Genomic DNA, 21,156 nt, shown 5'->3' on the forward strand with positions numbered 1-21,156 from the left:
TTGGGGGAATGGTGGGCTGGGCTGTGTGGGGCCCTTGCAGGGGGACAGGGCTACCCTGAATGAAGATGAGACAATGGCTGTAGAAAGAGACATTTAATATTTTTTTTTTAAAAATCAGGAGTAAAGTTCACTTCAGCCAGGGCCGGAGCAGGACAGTGTTGCCCATCTGGGGCAGTGGGGTGTGGCCCCACATGGCAGGGATGAGCCACTGGTTGTGGGGCTGCTGTCGAGAGGAATGTAACTGAGCCCAGGCTGAAGGCCTCCCTTCCTGGAGCCTGGCAGGGTTTGATGCAGAGCCTGGGCTACGGCAGGCCTGCTGGTTGAAAAGGGACCTGCCAGCTGCCTGTGGTGGCCTACAGGTGTAGGGTAGCAACAGAGCTGGCTCAGGAACCCGGGAATGTCCTCTCTTCATGGCCTTTGTGCTTGGGCCTTCGGCAGCGCTGAGCTGGGTGTGGTCCCATGGGAGGTGTGCACCTGTGCTGTGTGCCTCGAGTGCTTCTGCATGTGCAGCTGGGCCAGGCGTCTCCGTGTGCTGAGTTGGGGAGCTGGCCAGCCTCGACTTGCAGGCTGGGGACCCCAAGGACCTGCCTGCCTCTGGGGAGCTGGGAGGGGGGCCTGGGCCCATCGCCAGCAACGGGCTGGGAGGGGTTGAACAGGTGGGAGCTGCCACCACCAGAAAGGCGATAAAACGTCAGGGTGGGCCTTCCTGAGTCTTAGGATGAAGGCCCAGGGCTGGGGGATAGGGAGAGGGTCCCCCTGGAGGAACGTTAGTGTTTCTAGAGCACCGTGGCGTTAGGTCGCTGCCACACTGGGACCAGCAGCCAGCGTGCAGGCGCGGTCACTGAGGCAGGGGCACGAGCACCTGCACGTAGCTGAGCGGGAAGAAGCCCGACTGGCCATGCAGCATCCCCTCGTACCAGTTCTCGTCGATCTGGTTGGTGAGTGTGATGAGGTCACCCTCACGGAAGCCCAGCTCGCCATCATTCTCCGGCTCAAAGTCATACAGCGCCTTGCAGCTTGGCTGGTCCAGGGGTGCTGGGAGTGGATTAGAGGTGTCAGGGCACAGCAGATAAGCCAGTGGCCAGGGTGGGTGGAGCTTGGCCCTGCTCTGCTCTGACATGTGAGGCCATAGGGTGATTCTGAGCAGCAGGGTAGGGGTGGGTGTGCCAAGGATGGCGGTGACAACTTCTACCCCTGACACTCACGCATACTCCTGCTGGGAGTCCTTGCGGGCTTGTCTGTCGATCTGAATGAGGAGGAAGCTGTGGAACAGAGAGGGCAGGCGTGAGTGAGGTGGAGAGGCCTAGCTCCAGCCCTGGCCCTTCCATGAGGCTTCACTACCTGTGATCTTGGGTGCTGGGGTGCAGGAGAATCCCCCATTGGGCTGCTCTGGCTCTCCAAGGTCGAAGGGCTCCCGAGGTCGGGGCTTGAACTCCCGCTTAGGGCGTGAGGAGGCTTCCCGCACCCTGCAGGAATGGAAGATCCTGAGCGCCCACACACCCTTTTCTTCCACCCTGCTGCCCCAGGACCAGGTTGTCATGGACCTAGGCTGGTCATAACCAATGTCCTCCATCTCAAGTAACCACAGACTGCTAATCACCTCTGCCCTCACAGCCCCTGCACAGTGACCCTGGCCACCCAGGGAGCTGCCACCTGACACAGGAAGGTGAAGGATGTGGACCTGAGCAGCTGGCCCAGTTAACTCCATTGTCTTCTCATCTTCTGGCTCAGGCCACCACCACCGTCTTCCGTTGAGCCCTGCTTCCTCTTGGCAACCCCAGTGCTACTAACAGGCACAGCTCCCTTTACTGACATAACCCAGCACCTGCTCCCGCCCCCGGCTTGTACCTGGCCTGGCAGGTTGGGCGTGCTGCCCCTGCTCGCCAGCAGAGGGCGCATGGCAGCCACAGGAACTGTGGGAAGTAGGCTGACGACTCACCGGCGCTTCAGCTTGTCTGCCAGCTCCTCCAGGATCTGCACTGCCTGCCTGTGGTAGTCCAGCTGGGCATCCACCAGGGCCGAGAGCTGGCTCACCTGCTCGATCTGTGACAGGGGAGAAGCCAGGTGACATGGCCAGACCCCATCCTCACTGGGCAGCCCCCTCATCCTAGCAGGATGATGTCCTGGGTCCTAGACCCGCCCGACACGCACATCAGTCTCCAGGAGGTTGTGCATACTGGTCTCTGCCACCTCTTTGGACTCCTCAAACTTCTCCAGGGCCTGGCGCAGCTCCTCATCAGGGATCTTGCCCTGTCGTTTCTTCTTGTAGTCAAAGTCCAGGCGGCGGCCCTCCAGCTTCTTGAGGTGATGCTGTGGGTGCAGGCCCATGAGGGAGCAGCACGACTGCATGGGGTACCCTCCCAGCCACCCAGAGCTGGGCCTGCACCTGAATCTCCTTCAGGTCCTTGTCGCACAGGTTCTGCAGCGGGTCGATGAAGTTCTGCTTCACCTCAATGTCCAGTGAGTCCTTCACCTCAGCCAGGCGCTTCATGGACTCACCTGCGTCCAGCAGGGCGTCTCCTGCCGGGTGGGGGCTGTCACGGGCAGGCCTCGCCACCCCCGATTGAGCCACATGGTAAGCGAGCCAGAATACGACCGACAAAGGGCCCTCCCGCCAGGCTCCCTTGGACAAGCTGCTGTCGCCCAGCCCCTCCCAGCGGCCCCTCACCGAAGTTGGACTCTCCGCCCAGCTCCTTGCCATGGCGGACCATGCACTCGCCCAGCAGACCCTCTGACTGTGGGTAGCCGGGGTTCTTCACTTGACCCCGGATCTTGGATACGGTGTTCAGCATAGTGAGCTTGGCCCGTGAAGCTGCAAGAGGACAGATGCCCAGATGTATCCACACATCCCCAGCAGGCCCGGTGACGGGAGGCTGTGTCCCCATGCACTCTGAAGGGCCCAGGACCCACTCCCTTCTGTCATCTGCAGAGGCTGAAATGACCACTGCCGTCTGCATTCCCCATGGTCTCCACCTCCAGACCCTGCGCCCCTGCCTCACCCCTGCCTGGCCCCACCGAACACTGGCCCAGCAGGTCAGCAGAAGGGACCCTGTGTGTGGAGGCCACCAAAGGCTGGGATGGCCATGGCCATTTCAGATCAGCCTGAGGAAGCGGTCACCACAATTCCCTTTCCACTGAGCTAGCCAGAGGCCCAGGTCCTACCTGGGTTGGGCTGCAGGTATTCGATGGTTCTGACCAGCACTTCCGCCACAGCCTTGCTGGTGACATCCACCTTCTGTAGAGACAGCCAGAGTGTTGGAGCCATTAGACGCCAAGGGGGAGCCAGGAGTGGGCCCCTTTGTCCTCCAGCAGCCACGACCTCCCCACGCAGTGTGGCCCATACCCAGGAGCCCTACCTTTTCCATCTCTTTGAAGTCATCGTCCAGCTTGGTCCCCTCGGCCCCGCCGACCTTCTCGCTGACCAGCTGCCGGGTAGAGGAAGGAAGGCATGTGAGGGCACAGGCTTATGGGGACACCTGCTATGCCGGCCTAGCATGCAGCCTCTTGGGACAGGCAGGCACGTGGGTGTCTGGGCGAGCCCTGAAGGAGCCAGCAGAGCCCATGGGTGTGCTGTGACCCAGCCCAGCATCTAGCACTGGCTCTGGGGGGCCAGGGCCAGTGCCCTGTGGGAACCGTCCCACCTTTCACAGTTCTTGGGTTGACCCTGTCACTTTGCCCCATGCCAGCTCAAGCCTTGTGTCCTATGTAAGTGGCTGCGGCAGGCCTCGGGAGGCTCCTGTGTACTTGAGTCCTCAGTGCCCGCTATTGTGACATTGACTGATAAGGAAGCAGTCAGGAACCTTGAGAACCTGGAGAAGAGTGGTCAGAGCTAGGCCCTGCCCAACCCTGGATCTGACAGCATGGTGGAGAGCCCCAAGTAACCACTGCAGAGAGCCCTGAGTGCCTGTGTCACTATCTGAATGCCAAACAGTGTGTCATTCCTCTGGGGCATAGGGCCCCAGTCTGTGCACCACAGCCATCGTCACTCATCACACAAGCAGAAGTGGCCATTGCCCGGGTCACCCTCACATGGGGTGTGACAGGTCCACTACAAGCTATGGAGACCGAGAAACCAAAAGGCACTCTGTGGGGTACTTCCAGGGGCTTTTGCTCAGAGGCTAAATGCATGCACAGCCATGTGCAGAATGGCAGGCTGGCCTCTAAAAAGAAGGGCGCCAGTGAGGTTTTCCTATGCCTTGGCGCCCCCCTCTGAGCCCTTGCCTGATGTGAGCAAGGGTTTTGCAAAGGCTGTGTGGTGCCCCATGCCACAGGTAGAGTAGCCTGAGAGGAAGTGACCAAAGACATCAGGAAGTGGGGTACCTGTGTACGCACCGGAAGTGATCTCCCAACCCCATGCTTTTGAGTAGCTTCCCACAGTGCTCTTAAGAAGGCCGCCGTATTCTCTGGCTGTGTTGCCTAGTAGGCAGGGGCGCTTCTGCAGCTCTCAGAGCTTCTTAGAGCTCCCTACCCCTGGAGAGAATGGGGCTTGTGGGGAGAGACAGGCGAGTGGGGCCCTGGAGCTGTCTTCCCAGGCGAGGGCCCCTAGCTGCCTCCTTTGGGCATTCCCAGGGAGCCAGAGCAGCCTTCATGGCCGGTTTCGCTTCTCCAAGCTGAGCAGGATGTCGCCCACCACAAAGCCTGGCTCTTGTGGTAAACGCAGAGAAGTGAAGCAGGACCACAGCTTCCGGAGGACAGCACCTGGGTCTGGGGACCTGGTGCCTCAGGGAAGGCAGCAAGGCAGGAAGAGGGCAGCCCAGAGCACACCTGGCTGCTCTTTTAATGGTCCTGTCTCCTGTGCCCTGTGATCTGGGGGCCCAGCCTCCCCAAGGCTCAAGAGCTCCACTGGGGTCCCCATGTGGACACTACATATGCCACGAGCAAGCTGCATGCTCCTGCTCTGGACCCCTTTGCAGAAGTACTACAAGTGCCCCCACAGCTCAGGGGCAGGCACTGGCATGGAGGAAAAGCAGGAGGCAGATAGCTCACACCACCTGCAGTCCAGAGCCAGAAGGTGAGGTACAGCCTGTTTACAAGCCTATGGGGACCCAGCACACCTCCCACAGCACAGCAGGGGTTACATGGTGGCATGCAAACACCTAGGTTCTTAGCAGAGATGCCCCAGCAGGATTGTGCTGGGAACCCTAGAGGACATGGCTGAAGGCAATGCCCACTCCTCTGGCCAGCCTGGTTCTTTAGATTTGTCCTCTCTTAGAGCAGAGGGAGCCAGTGGCCAGACACATGCATGGTCTGTCTGCCTAGCATGGCCTCTGTTGACGGTGTTACTGTAAACCAGGCACCTGGGGTGGAGGACAAGCAAGATGGGGTGACTGGCCTCCCAATGGGATCACGGAGACCAGAGTGCTACTGGGTAGAGCCCCTGCTCCAAGTAGGAGACCCCTGGCTCTGCGCCAGCATTGTCAAACAGCAGACAGTGCTCTTTCAGAGCATGGGGTATGTCGATGCAGTGACATCATGGCTACCTGGGGCAGAAGAACCATAAGGGAGGTGACAGGGTATGTGACAGAGAAGTTAGGCACAGATCATAGGAGCTGACGCCCTGCCTGACCTGGCAGCCACCCTTAATCATATTCCTTTATCATAAAAAAAGATGACTTGGTGGCCACGGGAGGTTCACTGTGAGCAACAAAGATAGTGGCACGGAAGGGGAGGGAGGGTGCCGGGTGCCTCCCCAGTCAGTCATCCAGAGGGTCAAAGTAGGGCCACGGTGCAATACCACAGTGCGTGAGAACAATAGCACAGCTCGTGAGAACTGTCTACGGGCGGCCATGCTGTCCAGGGAACAAAAGCACCCCTGCCCCACACACTACAGCTTCCAGCTCCCGAGGCTCCTCAGCAACCTGAGGGGCTGGACCTGTTCTGGGGCAGGCTGACACAGGTGGGGTGTCCTCCTGAAGTGGGGCTGGGGTAGGATCTAACAGTGTTGTCAGAGGCCCACCTGCCGAAGCTTGCCAGTGGCGGCACCATGACAGACATACCATCCACAAGACACTGCCACCACCTACAGGAGCCCAGGACGGGGGGTTGTGGGGAGCACAAGCACAGACAGCGCATGCAGGCGGCCTAGAGAGGCTGTGAGGGCAGTGAGGTGTGCTGGTGCCATGACAGGCCCTGGGACCATCAGTTCACAGATGGGAGAGTGAGAGCATGCAGGCCAGCCTCACGTCCTTGCTAAAGGTAGACCCTGGCTATGTCACTGCCCGAGGACCTCAAAGCTGGGGTCGCTTGAGCCTGGGGAGCTGCAGCAACACTTCTATCGCAGTTACACCACAGTCGTCCTTGCTGAGCTGAGCTGTGGTGCCCCACAGGCCCAAGCCTGGCTTGTCCCATGCCTGAAGTCTGGCTCCTGATGGAGGAACACTGAGGGCAGACAGGCGCACTGAACATCACACTGGACTCTGCACAGAGAGAGAACTGTTGACAGGAACCTGCCTCAAGCCAGGAGCCTCCAGTTCCCCAGCATCACAGCATGCAAGGCAGATTCTGCAAGCTGCTCTGAGCTCCCTGCCTACATGCTAATATGGGAGGGAACATGCAGGAAGGTGGCCAGCCACTGCCCGATGAGTGTCCTGGTCCCTGGAGCTGGCATGGCTTGGGGCCACACAGGCCTCTATTGCTCCAAAGAGCGTTACCAGCATGTGGAGTGAACAGGGTGTCAACAGGAACCTCGCTGTGCCCAGGGAGGCACCACAGGCCCTCACCACACATCACAGGCTCTTGTAAATATTTGGAATTTACTGGTTGTGCAAGCCACTGCCTCCTTTTGTGACAACAGGCATGAAGGAACTTCCTCTGACCTACCAGGAAGCTCAACAGGATCCTGTATGTCCCCAGGGCGTGGTCTCAGTGATCATTCACACCTCCTGCTTAGTGGGGGGGGGGGGGGGCGGTTTCCCCATGACTAGGTTGGGCCCCCAGGGGCACACATGGAGGAGACAGCCCTTGTGGTGGGCTGAAGCTCATGTAGGAACTGAGCTTTGGGAACTAAAGGCTGTGGACTTTCAGCTGAAAGCATCACCAAGACAAGGGTAGCTTTACAATGCTCCTGGCTTTTCAGGATTCCTGACATGGTTACAAGTCAAGACACCTGAGGCCCCAGACAGTCCCCACTGCCTTGCTAAGACAGTCTAGGGTCTCAGTTCTGGCTGAGACAGTGGGAATCTGCACCAGGCCCCACACAGCCTGTTCACTGGCCATCACTTCCTGTTTATCTCAGCCTTCCCAGAGTATCCTAACTCTTGATTCCTCACGTCTAGGTTGATTGGAAAGATCCCTGCCCACGGACCTGTCACCCGTATGTCATCTTAGGCTGATGGTGGCTGGCTGGTGACCCTCAGTGTCTCAGGCCTGGCACATGAGGATGCCCATAGGCTGTGCTATTCACAGACCGGATAATGGCAGCCCCCATGGCCCCCACCCTGGCTCCTGAGAGGTGAGGGCAGAAGCCTAAAGTCAGCTGAGGTGGGGACAGGGGAAACTACTTGGGGAGTGTTGGGCAACAGAGGAGGGTAGGAGGTGACAGCTCAGCTGGGCAGTACGTGGTCAAAAGGTGGAAAATAAGGGTGGTTTAGGAAATCAAAAAAATCTTGGTCATCCTGCACCCAACAACTGGGGCTCCCTAACACCTGCCCCTCTCTCTGTCCCTACTCGGGGGAGTCTAGGGAGCCGCCCACCATGTGAATGGTGCTGCCTACCTGTGTAAGCACCTAGCTTTGTCAGAGGCTGAGATGCAGGGATGCCTGCGGTGCCTGTCCTGGGACCCCTCTACCCGGCTAGCTCCTGGCCTGGTCAATTTAGCTTATCTCTCAGGAACACTGTGCCTTACATGCTGGGAAAATCAACTTCAGATGAAAACCACAAACAAATGAGGCCCCGGTCCCCCGAGGCTCACGGGGCATCCAAAGGACAGTCCCAGGGCTGCTGCTCACACCTGAGGGGTGACCCAGCCTGGCTCCTCATACGCCTGGGAATGAAGAAGGGTTTCATGGATGCAGGGCTAAGAAGGGCAACCTGCCAACTGGGAAGCAGTACCCAGTGAACACTGCATGACCCTGGAAGCATGGGCTAGTAGCCCATGGGTGTGAGTCCCAGTAAGTCTTGAGTTCCTTCATGTAGGAAAAACAGGGGGACAGATCAAAGGGCCCTGAGCTCCTACCCCTCCCTTGTCTCCAGCTCCCAGGAGCCGGGGAGTCTAGGCTGCTTGTCACTGGCCTCCCCCAGCAGGAGGAAACTCTGCCCCGGCCCTGCTCCCTTCTCTGACTGTTCTGTCTTAATGGCCTTCTGTGGGCCATGCAGGGCTTCAACATCCCTCGAAGCCCCAATCCAGGCTGCCTTGTCTGTTGGAATCCACCCACCCTCATGGTAACCCTCTTCTGCTGCACACTTGGTGGCCTCAGAAGCAGCAGGAAGTGGAGCTGTCATCCAGTTCCCAGCATTCTGCCTTGGCCTGACCATAGCCACCTCCCCCCTCATGGCAGAAAGTTCTGGGAAGTCTGAGCAAGCTAGGCAGAATCTTGCTCTGCACCCTAGGGACCTGGCTTTGGGGGCTGGGTGGGGCTGTGTCACAGGACACAAAAGTGGGAATGACAAGTTCCTTTGAAGGACAAGTGGGATGGCCCAAACCCTGCTGGGCCACCAGGATGATATTAGCCTCCCAAGGCTGCAATTTGCATCTGTCACACCAGACTTAGGTGACAAGTGTCACATGACAGGTCAGGGAGCCCAGGTTCTGCAATCTGGAGGCCTGGGGCAAGGAGGGGTGAGTAAGAGTAGTGACTGGTACTCCTGCTCCTGGGGGGGGGGGGTCTGCTGACCTGTCTATGGATGCTGAGTTAGATGACACTGTCCCTTGCGATGGTCAGCAGAGGTCAGAAGCAATGGGTATTTGTTGAGATAATATTTATTAAGATAAACAAATGAATGGCCTCACCTTCAGTGTGTCAATGCTAAGTCACCACAGGTGTGCCAACAGGGTCTGGTGACGAGCTATGCCTAGGAGCCTGTCCCTTAGAGCCAGGGGAAGGACAAGGACAGCACATTCCTGGCATTGCCGAGGCCCTGGGGCTCCATACTCAGCACTGAAACCAACTCCTCCCGCCTCAGCTTCCTCGCCTGTAATGTGGGTGAGCAGAACCTTAGCAGCCACAGCCGCCTGGGCACACAGCCCCACAGGGGCCACTTCTGAGGGAGGGAGGCTGCAGGCAGACCTAAGAAGGAGTGTGGTGGGCTTGGTGCCACACCCGTCTGCCAGCACTCATGAGGGGAAGCAGGAGGACAAGGAATTCAAGGTCATCTTCCCCTGCACAGAGAGTCTGAGGCCAGCCTGATTCCAAGAAGCAGAGCAGGACCTGGGCACAGCTCAGTGGCAGAGTACCGGCCTCATCTGGCCAAGGCTCTGAGTATGATCGCCAGCAGCACCCCAGCACTTAGTCACAGCTCCAGGGTAACCTGAGCTACACCACACACTGCCCCCAAAACAAACAAACAAAACAAAACAAAACGTTTTAAAAAAATAAGTGGAGGAGTGTAAAGCCCTTCCCAAACTGTGCCCATCCTTGAATGCTGGTGACACCACCCACACTCCTCAGCATAGGGAGTGGACTGTGTCCAATCAACTGCAGCAGTGATGGCTGTGCTACCATGGTAACAGGGGTGAAGGAGGCTGAGAAACCCTTATGTCCCCACTGTGGCCACCTCATCCCTCTTCTCCTTTCCCTGCTCAAAGAGTGTCCCACAACTGTCCTGTACAGTCATCCTCCTGCTTCCAGCCTGGCAACCAAACTGTTCTGAGACCCCACTTTTCCCTGCTGTGCCTATGCAGTCTGTCCCCACCTCAGAGGTGACGCAGGTAAACAGTCACCCCAGGACACTGAGCACTGATGGCTGCAGTGCCAACTCCTGGCATTCACAGGACCTTTCATCTTAAATTTATGGGGGCCTGGCCTCCTCCCCTCTGTGTCACCAAGGACCTCATGCTGCCCAGTCTCAGCCCAGAGTGACAGCAGTGCCCCAGCTTCCTGCCCTCAGACCCAGCTGCAGGGAGGGACGAGCTGGGTGTGCGAGTGAACAACATGAAGACACTTGGGTGGCATCTGTGCTCACTGCCCCCTTCTTCCCACATCTGAATTCCAGTGGCCATGTGCTCCGTGAGTCACCCTTGCCTTCCTACAGAGGCCGCCCATCACTGGCCTTGTCAGTCACAGACAACACTGTACGCATGTGGGCTGCCCGGATGCTGACCAGCCAGCCCGTCAACTCTGGCCACTTAGACCCGCCCTCTCCAGGTGCTGCTGGTCACACTCCTATTATTATTTTTATCTGTGAGGTTCAGGAGGGAAAAGAGGGATGAGTGCTCATAGCCACCAGAGCAGCAGGTTCACAGGGGGTGCTGTGCCCAGGCTAAGAATGAGGAGCGAGCAGGTATGTGGAGACAGACAGAGAAAAGGGACCCCAATGAGAGTGGGAGGAATGAAGGCAGCCTGGGGCATGGTCCCATTACAACTGCCAACATTCTCCTTTTGATGGCACAAGGCTCAGAGGCGCCAACATGCCTTCAGCCTGTGCCCTGGGACACAGTGAGCCCCAGAGTCATTGCTGCAGGTGCTGTGAGGGTGTGGAGGTGCTGGATGGTTTCTCCTCAGTGTCCAGGGGTCTACTGTGGAGAGCTAACGTTGGCTACACACAGCATGGGATGAGCATGGACTCTGTAGGTGCCCCACTGCCTTCAGTCAGTAACAAAGACAAGGGCTCGGAACAAGGGCTCAAGCCACTGGCTTCCTTCTCTCACAAGGACCTGACCATCACTTTAGGGCCTGGCTCTCAAAGCAATGAGTGTGTCCTTGTTGGAGACAGTGGGATCCCTAAAGCAGAAAAGGCCTATGGACAGGGACTGGAACCTCCCGACTGAGCCAGAACAAACCTCTCTGGGTAGACCACCTCTGCCACGAGTGTGGTTACAGTAAAGCAGTGACCCGACCCGACTCTCAGAGGAATGGCGAGCCAGGACACATCTCCCAAGCCCTTGGTTTGGAAAGACACTGGAATCCTTCAGCCTAACTCACAGCCAACAGCAGCACACCGACAGCCCAAGCTCTGCTATCTGGCCTTCAAGGCTCACACTTCCTCATCCTGGTGATGAGCACCACACTCAGAGACCAGCCTAAAAAGCCTGCACATGCCCGTGAGTGTGGAGGCTGCGGTGTCACTTGGCAGGCTTTGGGAGCTGGGACCAGTAGACAGTATCACAGCCTTTGATCCCATTAGGAAACAGGCATAGGTGGCAGCTCTCTGCGAGTGCCCGTCCTGGGGAGGCCAGGGACCTGCTGGGAAATGCAGAGGCTGGGCGGCTGGGGCTCAAGTGATAGCCATGGCTGAGCACAGGAGCCCGAAGGGTCTGTCTTCAAATTCATGGTGCTCCTCTTGCCTCTGCCTCTAGAGTGCTAGCACCCATGCTGGAGCCAGCAGTCCTGGCTCTCAGCACACAGGGCTAACCACATGCCTGGAAGCCTCCCAAGCCTTCTGTGGCTCCCGGGCATGGCCAGCAGAACAGGATGGCTGAAATATCACCTTCCACAGGGCTCAAACAGTAGGCACCTGCAGCTCTGGGCCTGGACGGGATCACACCAATGGAATGACCTGGTCCCAGGTTAGGATCCCAGACACCAATATGGCCACAGTAAGCAGGCAGGCAGAGCTCTCAGAGAAAGCCAGGGCGCCTGCCCAAAGGATCAGCCACATGAAGACCAAGGACCGCACCACTGCACTGCAAAAGCAGTGAGACTTAAGAGGTGGCTTCCACCTCTGCTAGGACAAATGACAGACAAGATGGTGACAGAATCTGAGATCACAGACAGCCCACCCACAAAGCAGGTTTCAACCACCACATACAGACATTGGTGTCATCATCTGCCACCTCCTGTTGACAGTGTTCCACATCATCTTGCTGTCCCTGGCTAGTAGGACTCATCCTAAATCTCATCAGAAGAAGGGAGGTGGCCCAGTACCCCACAACCCTGTAGCACACAGGCCAAGCAGCATGACTTGCCCCCCCCCCCAAAGAGCCGAGGCAGCACCAGCTGTTAGTGTGCGTACACACAGGCAGCGCAAGCTCCCCTGGTTGAGGATGGAATGGAGCCCCTCCCCAAGGGGCTCAGAGAGCATCTCTGCTCACTGCTGGCCTGAGCCCAAAAGCAGCTACACCATACGCTGCCCTGCTGAGAGCCAGCAGGGCCAGACTGCACTTCGCTCCTGCTGGCCACGGTGATGTCCCGGCACTTGCCGGAAGAAGTCACTGACTGCCAACCCTCCCTTCAGGCTCCTGCAACCTCACTGTCTCCAAGTCCTATGGTAGCTACCAACTGTCTTGTGACCCGATCCCAAGCCTGAAGGACCCCAATTTCCCCAAGACCATGGGGGGAATAGTGGTGCTGGACACTAGGGAATTAAGACAAGGCTGGCAAGGGCCAGGTGACTCCCAGAAAAGGTGATGTGGAAGAACACTATTTCCACGATGATCCTTTACAGCAACACATGGCCAAGAGAAACTTCTAGGTGGGCACGATGGGCTTTGTATAGCTCTCAAATCTGCCACACTAGGACACGCACTGTGAAGTGGAGAATTCACACCACCACTCTCTCCCTAGGGTTTTTGGAACTCCACTGTTCTAATCATGGCAAGCAAAAACACTAAGACTTGAGCTCTGTGGCGCTGGCGATGGAGCCAGAGGCCCTGCTCATAGAGGGAATTCTAGGTGGGGCTCCATCCTCGGGCCACATACCCAGCCCCTCACTGGGAGATTCTGGGTGTTGGGGGCTTCTGCCAATAGGTCACATCCTGGAAGAAGCCATTACAAGTAGATTTAAAATGGATTCTTAAGGTAGACATGGTGGCGAACAGCTGTGACCTCAGGACTTGGGAAGCTGGAACAGGACTGTGAGTTCACATTAGGCTGGGTTAGAGCAAGACTATCTGAAAAGTAGTAAGTGAAGTGCCTCTCGTGAAGAAGAGTCAGGCTGCGGAGTGTGCATGTCATGGTACGGGCAGGGGCTGAGGCCCAGCGCCTCTCCAGAGGTCTGCATGAATGCTGGTGGGCCAGCTGGGGAAAAGCATCCGGAGCCACATCAGCATGGTGACGGGGAACATGGTAGTGGAGGAAGGTGGAGAGGAAGTGGTGGATGCCAAGGAGTGGTCCCAGACAGGAAGGTGGTCAGGAGGGACCTGAAGGACAAGGGAGACATGGATGCTCCACAGTTTGGAAAGGCAGGCAGTACTTCACATGCAGGTGTGGAGATGCAAGCCAGGCCACCTGGAGCCAGGGAAGTGGGGCTCAGGCAGATCTGAGATGGGGTATGTGAAGACCGGTGTTTCCCAGCCTGCTCCACCAGCTCTGGGTCACAGTTGCTACTGTGATACCCTGCAGCCTCCTATGGCCTAGCCTAATGCAGGCCTCTCTCCTGAGTGTTGGAGGTACATCCTAAGGTCAGAGGGCCAGAGCCAGTCTAATTCCTCTGTAAGACTAGTCAGATCTGCTCCTGGCCAAGTCTCAAAGGGCCCACGAGTCACCCAGTTTCCTCAAGTGCTACCTGATCCCAAGAAGTCAGGCCAGGGACACTGAGGGAGGCCGCAAAGAATCAGCCCTTCTTAGCATTAAGCAGAAGGCCACCTTGGTGATGCCTTTATTATAAGCCGATCAGCTGGTACCACATGGCAGGACACAGGGCTTGGCACAGCCCACCACTAGCAGCTCTCTGAGCAATAGCAGGGCATATTCCATGTCATGAGGGCGATACTGAGGCGGCAGGTGCTCACGAGCAGAGGTCTGCCCTTCACCAAGCACTGAGATGCCTGACAGACAGGGTGGATGAGAGGAGGGCAGAGGACCAGGCAGGGCGAGATGCAGGAGGCACTGTGCCACCAGAGAAAGGTGGCGTAAGCCTGGCTGGGGTGTGGGCAGAGAGAGCTGTGCAGAACCAGGGTGATCCCAAAACTCTGGGCAGAGATCTGGGAGGTCCCCATGACTCAGCCTAGACACCCAGCAGCCCTGGAACCAGTTTGCTTTCTCTCTGACATGTCCTTCACCACTGAGCTGCTACACATTTCCTGGGCAGACCAGGACCCAGCTCAGCAAATGAACAGTTTCCGCTCACTGATTTCATGACCCAGGGACAAGGCAGCAGGGCACCATCTGCCATATGTATCACTCTGAAATGCTGAGTAAGCATGCTGGTCCTCAGGAGCTACCCTCTACACATGGGGGAGGGAGCCTGACTGAGGGGTCACTCAGCAGGGAAGGAACCTGTGAGTCTTCCAGAGAGCTCTGCCAGCAGGTGCTGAGTCAGGGCCTAGGAGGAAGCCACAGCTGTGTTCCTGCTGTGCTTGGGAACTGTCCCATGACCCCCTGGAGCTCAAATCAGCAGGTTTTCTAGGAGCTGAGCGGAAAAGGAAGATGAGGCATCCTGTGAGCTAGATGCAGGGCCTACAGAGGGCAGAAAGAGGGAGCAGAGCTGCCCACCAGATGACAGGCTAGCCCAAAGCAGGGAGAGGATCAGCAGGGAGGCTGCAGGATGCTGCAGTTGCTCCAACCCCTCTCTCAAGCTTTCCAGGGAGCGTTCAATAAAGGACCAGAGAGTGGCCACTCAGCCATTACATATGCACACACCCATGATCCCAGCATATGGAAAGCTGAGGCAGAAGGATGGCCCTGGTTTTGGGTTTGTTATTAGCCTAGGTGACAGAATGAGACTCCATCTCAAACAAACACCTTGGAAGGATACAAATAATAGGGATTGATATGGCTCAGTTGGTACAGTGCCCACTGTGTCTATCCTTGGCTCCCACGTGAAAAGCTGGGTGTGGTGGAGGCTAGCAATCCCAGTACTGCTGGACACAGGGAACACCCTGACCTTCCAGGCTGTCTTAAGTGGTGAGTCCCAGATCCCAATGTTGGATGGCACCCGAGGGACAATAGCTGAGGTTGATCTCTGCCCTCCTTGGGGGCTAGAGCTGGAGGTGCCAAGCAGAGAGTCAACTGTAGCCTTGGTTCCATTCTTCCTCAGCTGCTGCTGTGGCCTCTCAAATCCCACCAGGAAATTGGATTGCGGAGGGGCAGAGAGGATGTGGCTGTACCCCAGGTCCCGGGTGAAAGGCTGTGCTCTGTGGGGGATGGACACGCATGCACACGCACAGATGCACACATGTACACTGCATGGACACACATGTAACAGGGAGGAGGGAATGGGTACTAACAAGGGAGGTGGGACCACAGGATGATAATGACAAGATGTGACAGTCCTCATCTTCCAGGCACAGGGGCCCACTGTGAAGCCCAGGTCTAGATATGGGGGGAGGGGGGAGACACAGCATATCTAGATAAATGATTAGCGGGTGTTGTACGGAGAGCCCAGGGCTCTGACTCAGGCGGACTTTCAGCTCACAGATTAAACGTGGCCTGCTGTGGAGGAGGGGAGGGAGCTGGGGACTGGGGTGTTGCTCAGGAACTAGCTGGAGGCCATGGGTTCCATTTCCAGCAGGGAAAGACAGCTGTCAAATCCCCACACCCAGAGTCCCCAGTCGGTAGCTCTCCTGGCCCTCAGGCCTTCTTATGGGAAGCTACAGCTTCTCCAGCAGGCTGGGACACAGCTAGGAGGCTTAGGTGGGGGTTGGGGTGAAGGTGGAGGCAAGCAGGACTCACCAAGCACTGCCTGGCAGACACAGGGCTGTCTCCAGAACCACACAAGTCACTGGGAAATGTAGTTGGCAATTTTTCTCCTAGCTCAGACCAACCAACCTTTCTTTTCTCTCAGGCGAAAAGGGGGGTTGGGGTGGGGATGAGGGCAGCATTCCAGGCAGCCCCAAGAACCATCCTTAGTTACACTCTCCATGTCCAGGCCACCACAGAATGATCAGGAAACCAGCCAGCTCGGGCTAGCAGTCAAGACACTCAAACAAACACAGGCCACTTCCATTTGCGCCCAGACTTCCTCAGAACCCTCAACTACACGTACAACAGGGCAAAGAGACAGTGGGGACAATAGCGAGGCAACCTGGGCTGCCCGAGCAACCATCCCTCCCCTTCTCCACCTGTAAAAAGTGAGCCTCCAACTTCCCTCACAAGCCAAGCTGGGGGCCTGTGAAGACAATCGGGGCGGGGGAACGAGTTGGTGCCACCGCCTTCCCCGCTGGAGCCCAGCTGCCTGTCCTGCCCTCCAGCTCCATCCACACCTTGCTTTGGCACCCCTGAACCTCTTCCCACAACCAGCCATTTCTGACTCTCAACAATGGGGGCTACAGATTCTTTTGCCTTTTTTGAGACAGTGTCTCATGGAGCCCATGCTGGTCTCAAACACACTATGTAGCTGAGCTCCTGCTTTTCCCGCCTCCACTTCCAGATGACAGGTGTGGGCCACTACTTGGGGTTTATGTGGAGTTTGGGATGAAGCCCAGGGCTTCCTTACAAGCTAAGTGAGTTCTCTACCTACCAAGCCTCAGCTTCTCTCCTGGTCACCCCCCCCCCCCCGCCTTTTTAAAGACAGGTCCTCACTATGTAGCCCAGACTGGTCCAGAACCCACAACCCTTCTGAGTGTCTAATATACATATGGGCATGCTCAGCCACACCCGGGTTGTGGTTTCTCTTTCTGACAAGAAAAGGTATTCTGGGGACTCAGGAGACAAAAGGTGTTACTTAGAAAAAAAGAAACACAGGAGAGGGACCCAGCTGAAACAGTAGGATATTGAGGAACCAGGGACTCTCCTGCAAGAGGCTGGGCCATCTGCATGCAGCTCCTGAGGGCTGGCTTAGACTTCTGGACACAGCAGTCACTCTTTGGGACAGAGCCTTGGAATGTCCAAACAGTAAACTGATCCTCAGCTGAGCTGAGCTTTCCAGGTTTGCAGGCAGGCTGGATGGGTGGTCCCCCAAGTGGGAAAGGGTCTGGTGGCTGCCCCTCCTGCAGTGCCTGCTGGGAATTAGCAGGGGAGGGGCTTCCAGGGTCTTCTCCATCTGACAGACCTGGGCCCAAATGGATTCAAACAGGAGGATAACACAGAACCCAGCTGGCATCACCCCAAGGAGCTCAGGCACGTGGTCTCTTGCCCGCTGCACAGGTCCAACCCACTCAACTCCATCTGGGCTGTGTGCTGCAACACTCAACATTCCTGCACTTCCTTCTTTAACCCTCTCTACCCCAACACTAGCATCCCTCCAAGGTCCACAGAGAGCGCCCAGATGCCTTTATCCTTAGGAAACTGCGAGGCCCCTCCTTTCAGCCCTGGGTTGAGCATATTAACTGCCTGCTCTCTCTGGCTGGGTCTCTCCAGTCTGTGGGGAGAACCCTTCCCGCTGGCACGGACCAGGCAATTCCTTACACTGTTGCTCATCTCTCTGTGGAATCTACTCACGCCAGCTCCACACCCAGGATTCTCAGCCTACACTGTACAGCCACAGGATTAGCACATCTGGGGCTTTTTGGAACAGAAACTAGGCCACAAACTACATGCTCACAAGGCTCCCTGAACAGATCCACAGCTTGCATGACTATGAATGGCGGCTCTGAAATATTTATTTGTTTTGAGTGGGGTTTCACAACATACCCCTAGAGCTAACATTGTATACCAGACTGGCCCTCAACTTGTAACAAAGCCTCCACCAACTGAGTTCCACACCCAGATCATCTGCTTTTGTTTGGAGGTATGGAGAGGTTCTTACTCTGTAGCCCAGGCTTGCCCCAAATGCACAGCTAAAATCCTGAAGTAGCCTACCAGACTAAGCCAACAAGCCCAGGCCCTGCTCTGTTCTCTGCATTCTGAGAGTTGTTCGGGAGTTCTAGAAGGGTATTGCAGCCGCTCCAATACCCTTGACTGGCTCAGGCCTCTGAGCTGAAAGTGTGGCTCCAGAAGGAATGCAGAGAGAAGACAGCCTTCTCCAGCCATACAAGCCTCAACCCTGGTGCCCACTAGGGTGACAGACATGGCAGCCAAGCTGTTCCCCACAGGCTTCATTTTTAAACAAATCTCACTAAGCTGCTGAAACTCACTTGGCTGTGAGCTTTTTTTGCTCCTCCTGCCTCAGCCACCAGAGGGTCTGGGATTAAAGGCCTGCCAGGCTTTCTAGTAATGTCCCATGTAAAATTCATGTCAAGCTGGGGCCGTAGCTCAGGGGCTAGTGTGGGCAAGGTTTTGGGTTCTACCCCCAGCACACAGTCCGAGAGAGAGAGAGAGAGAGAGAGAGAGAGAGAGAGAGAGCGAGCCCATAATTGATCAAGCAATTGGGGGAAAAGGCAGAAGAAAAGAAACCCAAAATAACATCAAGCACAGTAATCCCAGCACTTGGGAGGCAGAGGCAGGTGGATCTCTGTGAGTTCAAGACTAGCCTGTTCTGCAAAGTGAGTCCAGGACAGCCAAAGCTATACAGAGAAACCCTGTCTTGAAAAACCAAAAAAGAAGAAACCCAAAACAGACAACAGAAAACTCAGTCACAAACCTGGCAATCCACTTCTGGGGAATTTATCTTACAAACCTAATCTCACTAGTGAGGCTTGGTGGCAAACACCTGTGACCTAGCAGCAGGATGCTGAGGCAGGAAGATAATGAATATGGCCTCAGACTGAGACAGAGAAAAGAGATGATCGAGAAAACAAGAGTTTGCTCAAGGGGAAGCCTGGGACATATGACCAATTCCCAGTACTGTGGTAGCTGAGGACACAGGCTCACTTGAGTCCAGGAGTTCAAGGGTATATAAAACCTTCAAACAAAAAGGCAAGTTTGAACTGTGGCATCTTGTCATCCTCACATCCACATGGGCAGGAGGATGGGAAATTCTGGGCCAGCCTGGACTACACAGCTAAACCTCATCTCCAAAAGCAACGTAAAAAGTTCCAGAAGGATATTACTTTATAGGATGAAGATGTCTGCTGACAAGATGAACAGGTCCGTTGCCTGGGTAGGGTTTTCAGTGTTTATACAACAGAGCTCAGGATGCCCACCCTCGAGAACTCACTCCTGAATGTCAACACAGGCAGAATGCAGAACTTCAGTTCACACACATGGATTAAGCACTGAACCCAAACCACCACGTCCCCAGGAATCGTCTGGTATAGCCTTTGAAGGTATCTTTCAAAGAGACACACACACAAATTTCGGAAACGGGGACACAAAGCCTGTGGCACTTTGTAACAGGGAAAGGCTGGAAAAATTACTTTTCACTGTCCTTTTTCAACTTGGCACAGTGTCTACCATACCAAGAGATTTATCTTCGTTTTTGAGACAGGGTCTCCTTATGTAACCCTGGGTGGTCTTAAACTCAGATCTGCTTGCCTCCTAAGTGCTGGGACGAAAGATGTGTACCCCTGGTGAGTGCGCGTGTTTCTTTTGTTTTGTTTTGTTGCAATCATCTTACAGTGGAAAAAAAAAAAAAAGGATGTGACGCTGATTATTTTTTTCCAAGCCCTGTATGGACTTGGTAAATGTATCCATCAAGATTATTTTGTCTAACAACCTAGACAAACATTTTCTGTGGGCCGAAGCTGTGTGGTGAGAGTGCCGGAAGCAGAGCCTGGAGACCTAGCGGCTCGCCTTCCATCCTGGGGTCCCAGGGATCGAACTCAGGTCATGAAGCTTGGCAGCAATCCCCTCCCGGCGAAGCCCTCTCGCCGGCGCTCCAGAGCTTTTTGAGAACCGCCTAGCCGCGCATAACCAGTGGCCCTGCTCAGCCCGGGGATCCGGTTTCCCTTCTCCGCCACCCCAGAGGAAGCCACCTCGGCTCGTCCGCTGTCCCCCCCAAGCCAGGCCCGAGCCCGGATCGCCCGGTCGCCCCTCACCTGGCTCGCCTTGTAGAACTGCTTCTTCAGCCCCGCCACCGACATGCCGCCGCTCGCCGTCAGGCCTCCCGCCCGGATTAAGGTTTCCGCCGGCGCCGACGAACCGACCGCCTCCGTCCGCGCGCGAGTCGGCGCCGCCTCCGCCAAATCAGCTCGCCAACTCTGCGCGCCAGCCCCAGAGACTCCACGGCCCGCTAGCGCGCACGCGCGGCCGGGATATTACATGGCAACCACATACTTCCGGTGACGCCCCCACCTCGCCTCACCCCGCCCCCACCAACGGCATCCGCGCGCACTCGGTCCCTCTGCGCGTGCGCGCCCCCTACAGGCCAGAGCGCGCGTTGCAACGGGAGGATAGGCGGAAACCCGCCCACACCAACGAGAGGAGGGGTCGCCTAGAGAGCCAGAGGGGGCGCTGCAGCTCCTTCTAGAGTCGAGGAGTGGATATAAAGTCAAAGTCAGTTTTAATTAATCAGTTAACTGTGTGCGCGGGGAAAGGGGAGCGGCGTTTGTGTGCCAGGGAACCCATGGAGGTCAGAGGACCACTGCGGTAGTCCGGTATCGTCTGTCACCATGTAAGCCACAGGGATCGAACTCACGTATCCAGGCTTGACAGTAAGTTTGCCTCACTCACTGAGCCATCTCTTGGGTCCCTAAGTAAAGATTCCTGACAGAGTTCACGGCAGTCCTGGGCCGCTGGAACTCATAATAAATGAAATAGAAAGTAAAATGAAAAAGAATATAAGACTAAGATAAAACAAAATCTCTTAGGAGCTAGAGGGATGGACGGTTCTCAAGAGCGCTTGCTTCCCTGGCCAAGTTCGGGAGTTCCTGTTACTCCAGCTCCAGATCTGCCCTCTCCTGGCCTCTTTTCAACTGTCCTCAAGACCAGAGGGTAACGTGTATATCCATAACTTAAAAGTTAATAATGGGGCTGGAGAGATGGCTCAGAGGTTAAGAGCACTGGCTGCTCTTCCAGAGGTCCTGAGTTCAATTCCCGGCAACCACATGGTGGCTCATGGCCATCTATAACAAGATTTAGTGCCCTCTTCTGGCCTTCAGGCATATATCATAGATGCAGGCAGAATACCGTATAAATAATAAATAAATAAATCTAAAAAAAAAATTAATAATGATGCCTGGCAGTGGTGGTGCATGCCTTTAATCTCAGCGCTGGGGAGGCAGAACAGGAGGCTCTCCGAGTTCCATGCCAGCCTGGTCTGCAGAGCAAGTTCCAGAACAGCCAGGGCTCCACAGAGAAACCTTGTCTCGAAAAACAAAAATGAATATGAATTCATTTTTAAAGATAAAGTAACATAAAATCT

General features: G+C 56.1%; 1 protein-coding gene across 1 annotated transcript; it reads right to left on the minus strand.

Moving 5' to 3' along the window:
* Nucleotides 1-78: 78 nt before the first annotated feature.
* Nucleotides 79-20,055, minus strand: Sh3gl1 (SH3 domain containing GRB2 like 1, endophilin A2). The gene is made up of 10 exons (XM_021632917.2): nt 19,832-20,055; nt 3,357-3,425; nt 3,163-3,235; nt 2,669-2,812; nt 2,387-2,520; nt 2,152-2,310; nt 1,940-2,043; nt 1,342-1,466; nt 1,206-1,262; nt 79-1,035 (listed from the first exon to the last, which is right to left on the minus strand). The coding sequence occupies exons 1-10, from the start codon at nt 19,874-19,876 to the stop codon at nt 839-841; spliced, it is 1,107 nt and encodes a 368-aa protein (XP_021488592.1). The 5' UTR covers nt 19,877-20,055; the 3' UTR covers nt 79-838.
* Between the last annotated feature and the right edge of the window lie 1,101 nt (nt 20,056-21,156).

Source organism: Meriones unguiculatus, chromosome 17 (assembly GCF_030254825.1).
Source record: "Meriones unguiculatus strain TT.TT164.6M chromosome 17, Bangor_MerUng_6.1, whole genome shotgun sequence".
Taxonomy (NCBI): domain Eukaryota; kingdom Metazoa; phylum Chordata; class Mammalia; order Rodentia; family Muridae; genus Meriones; species Meriones unguiculatus.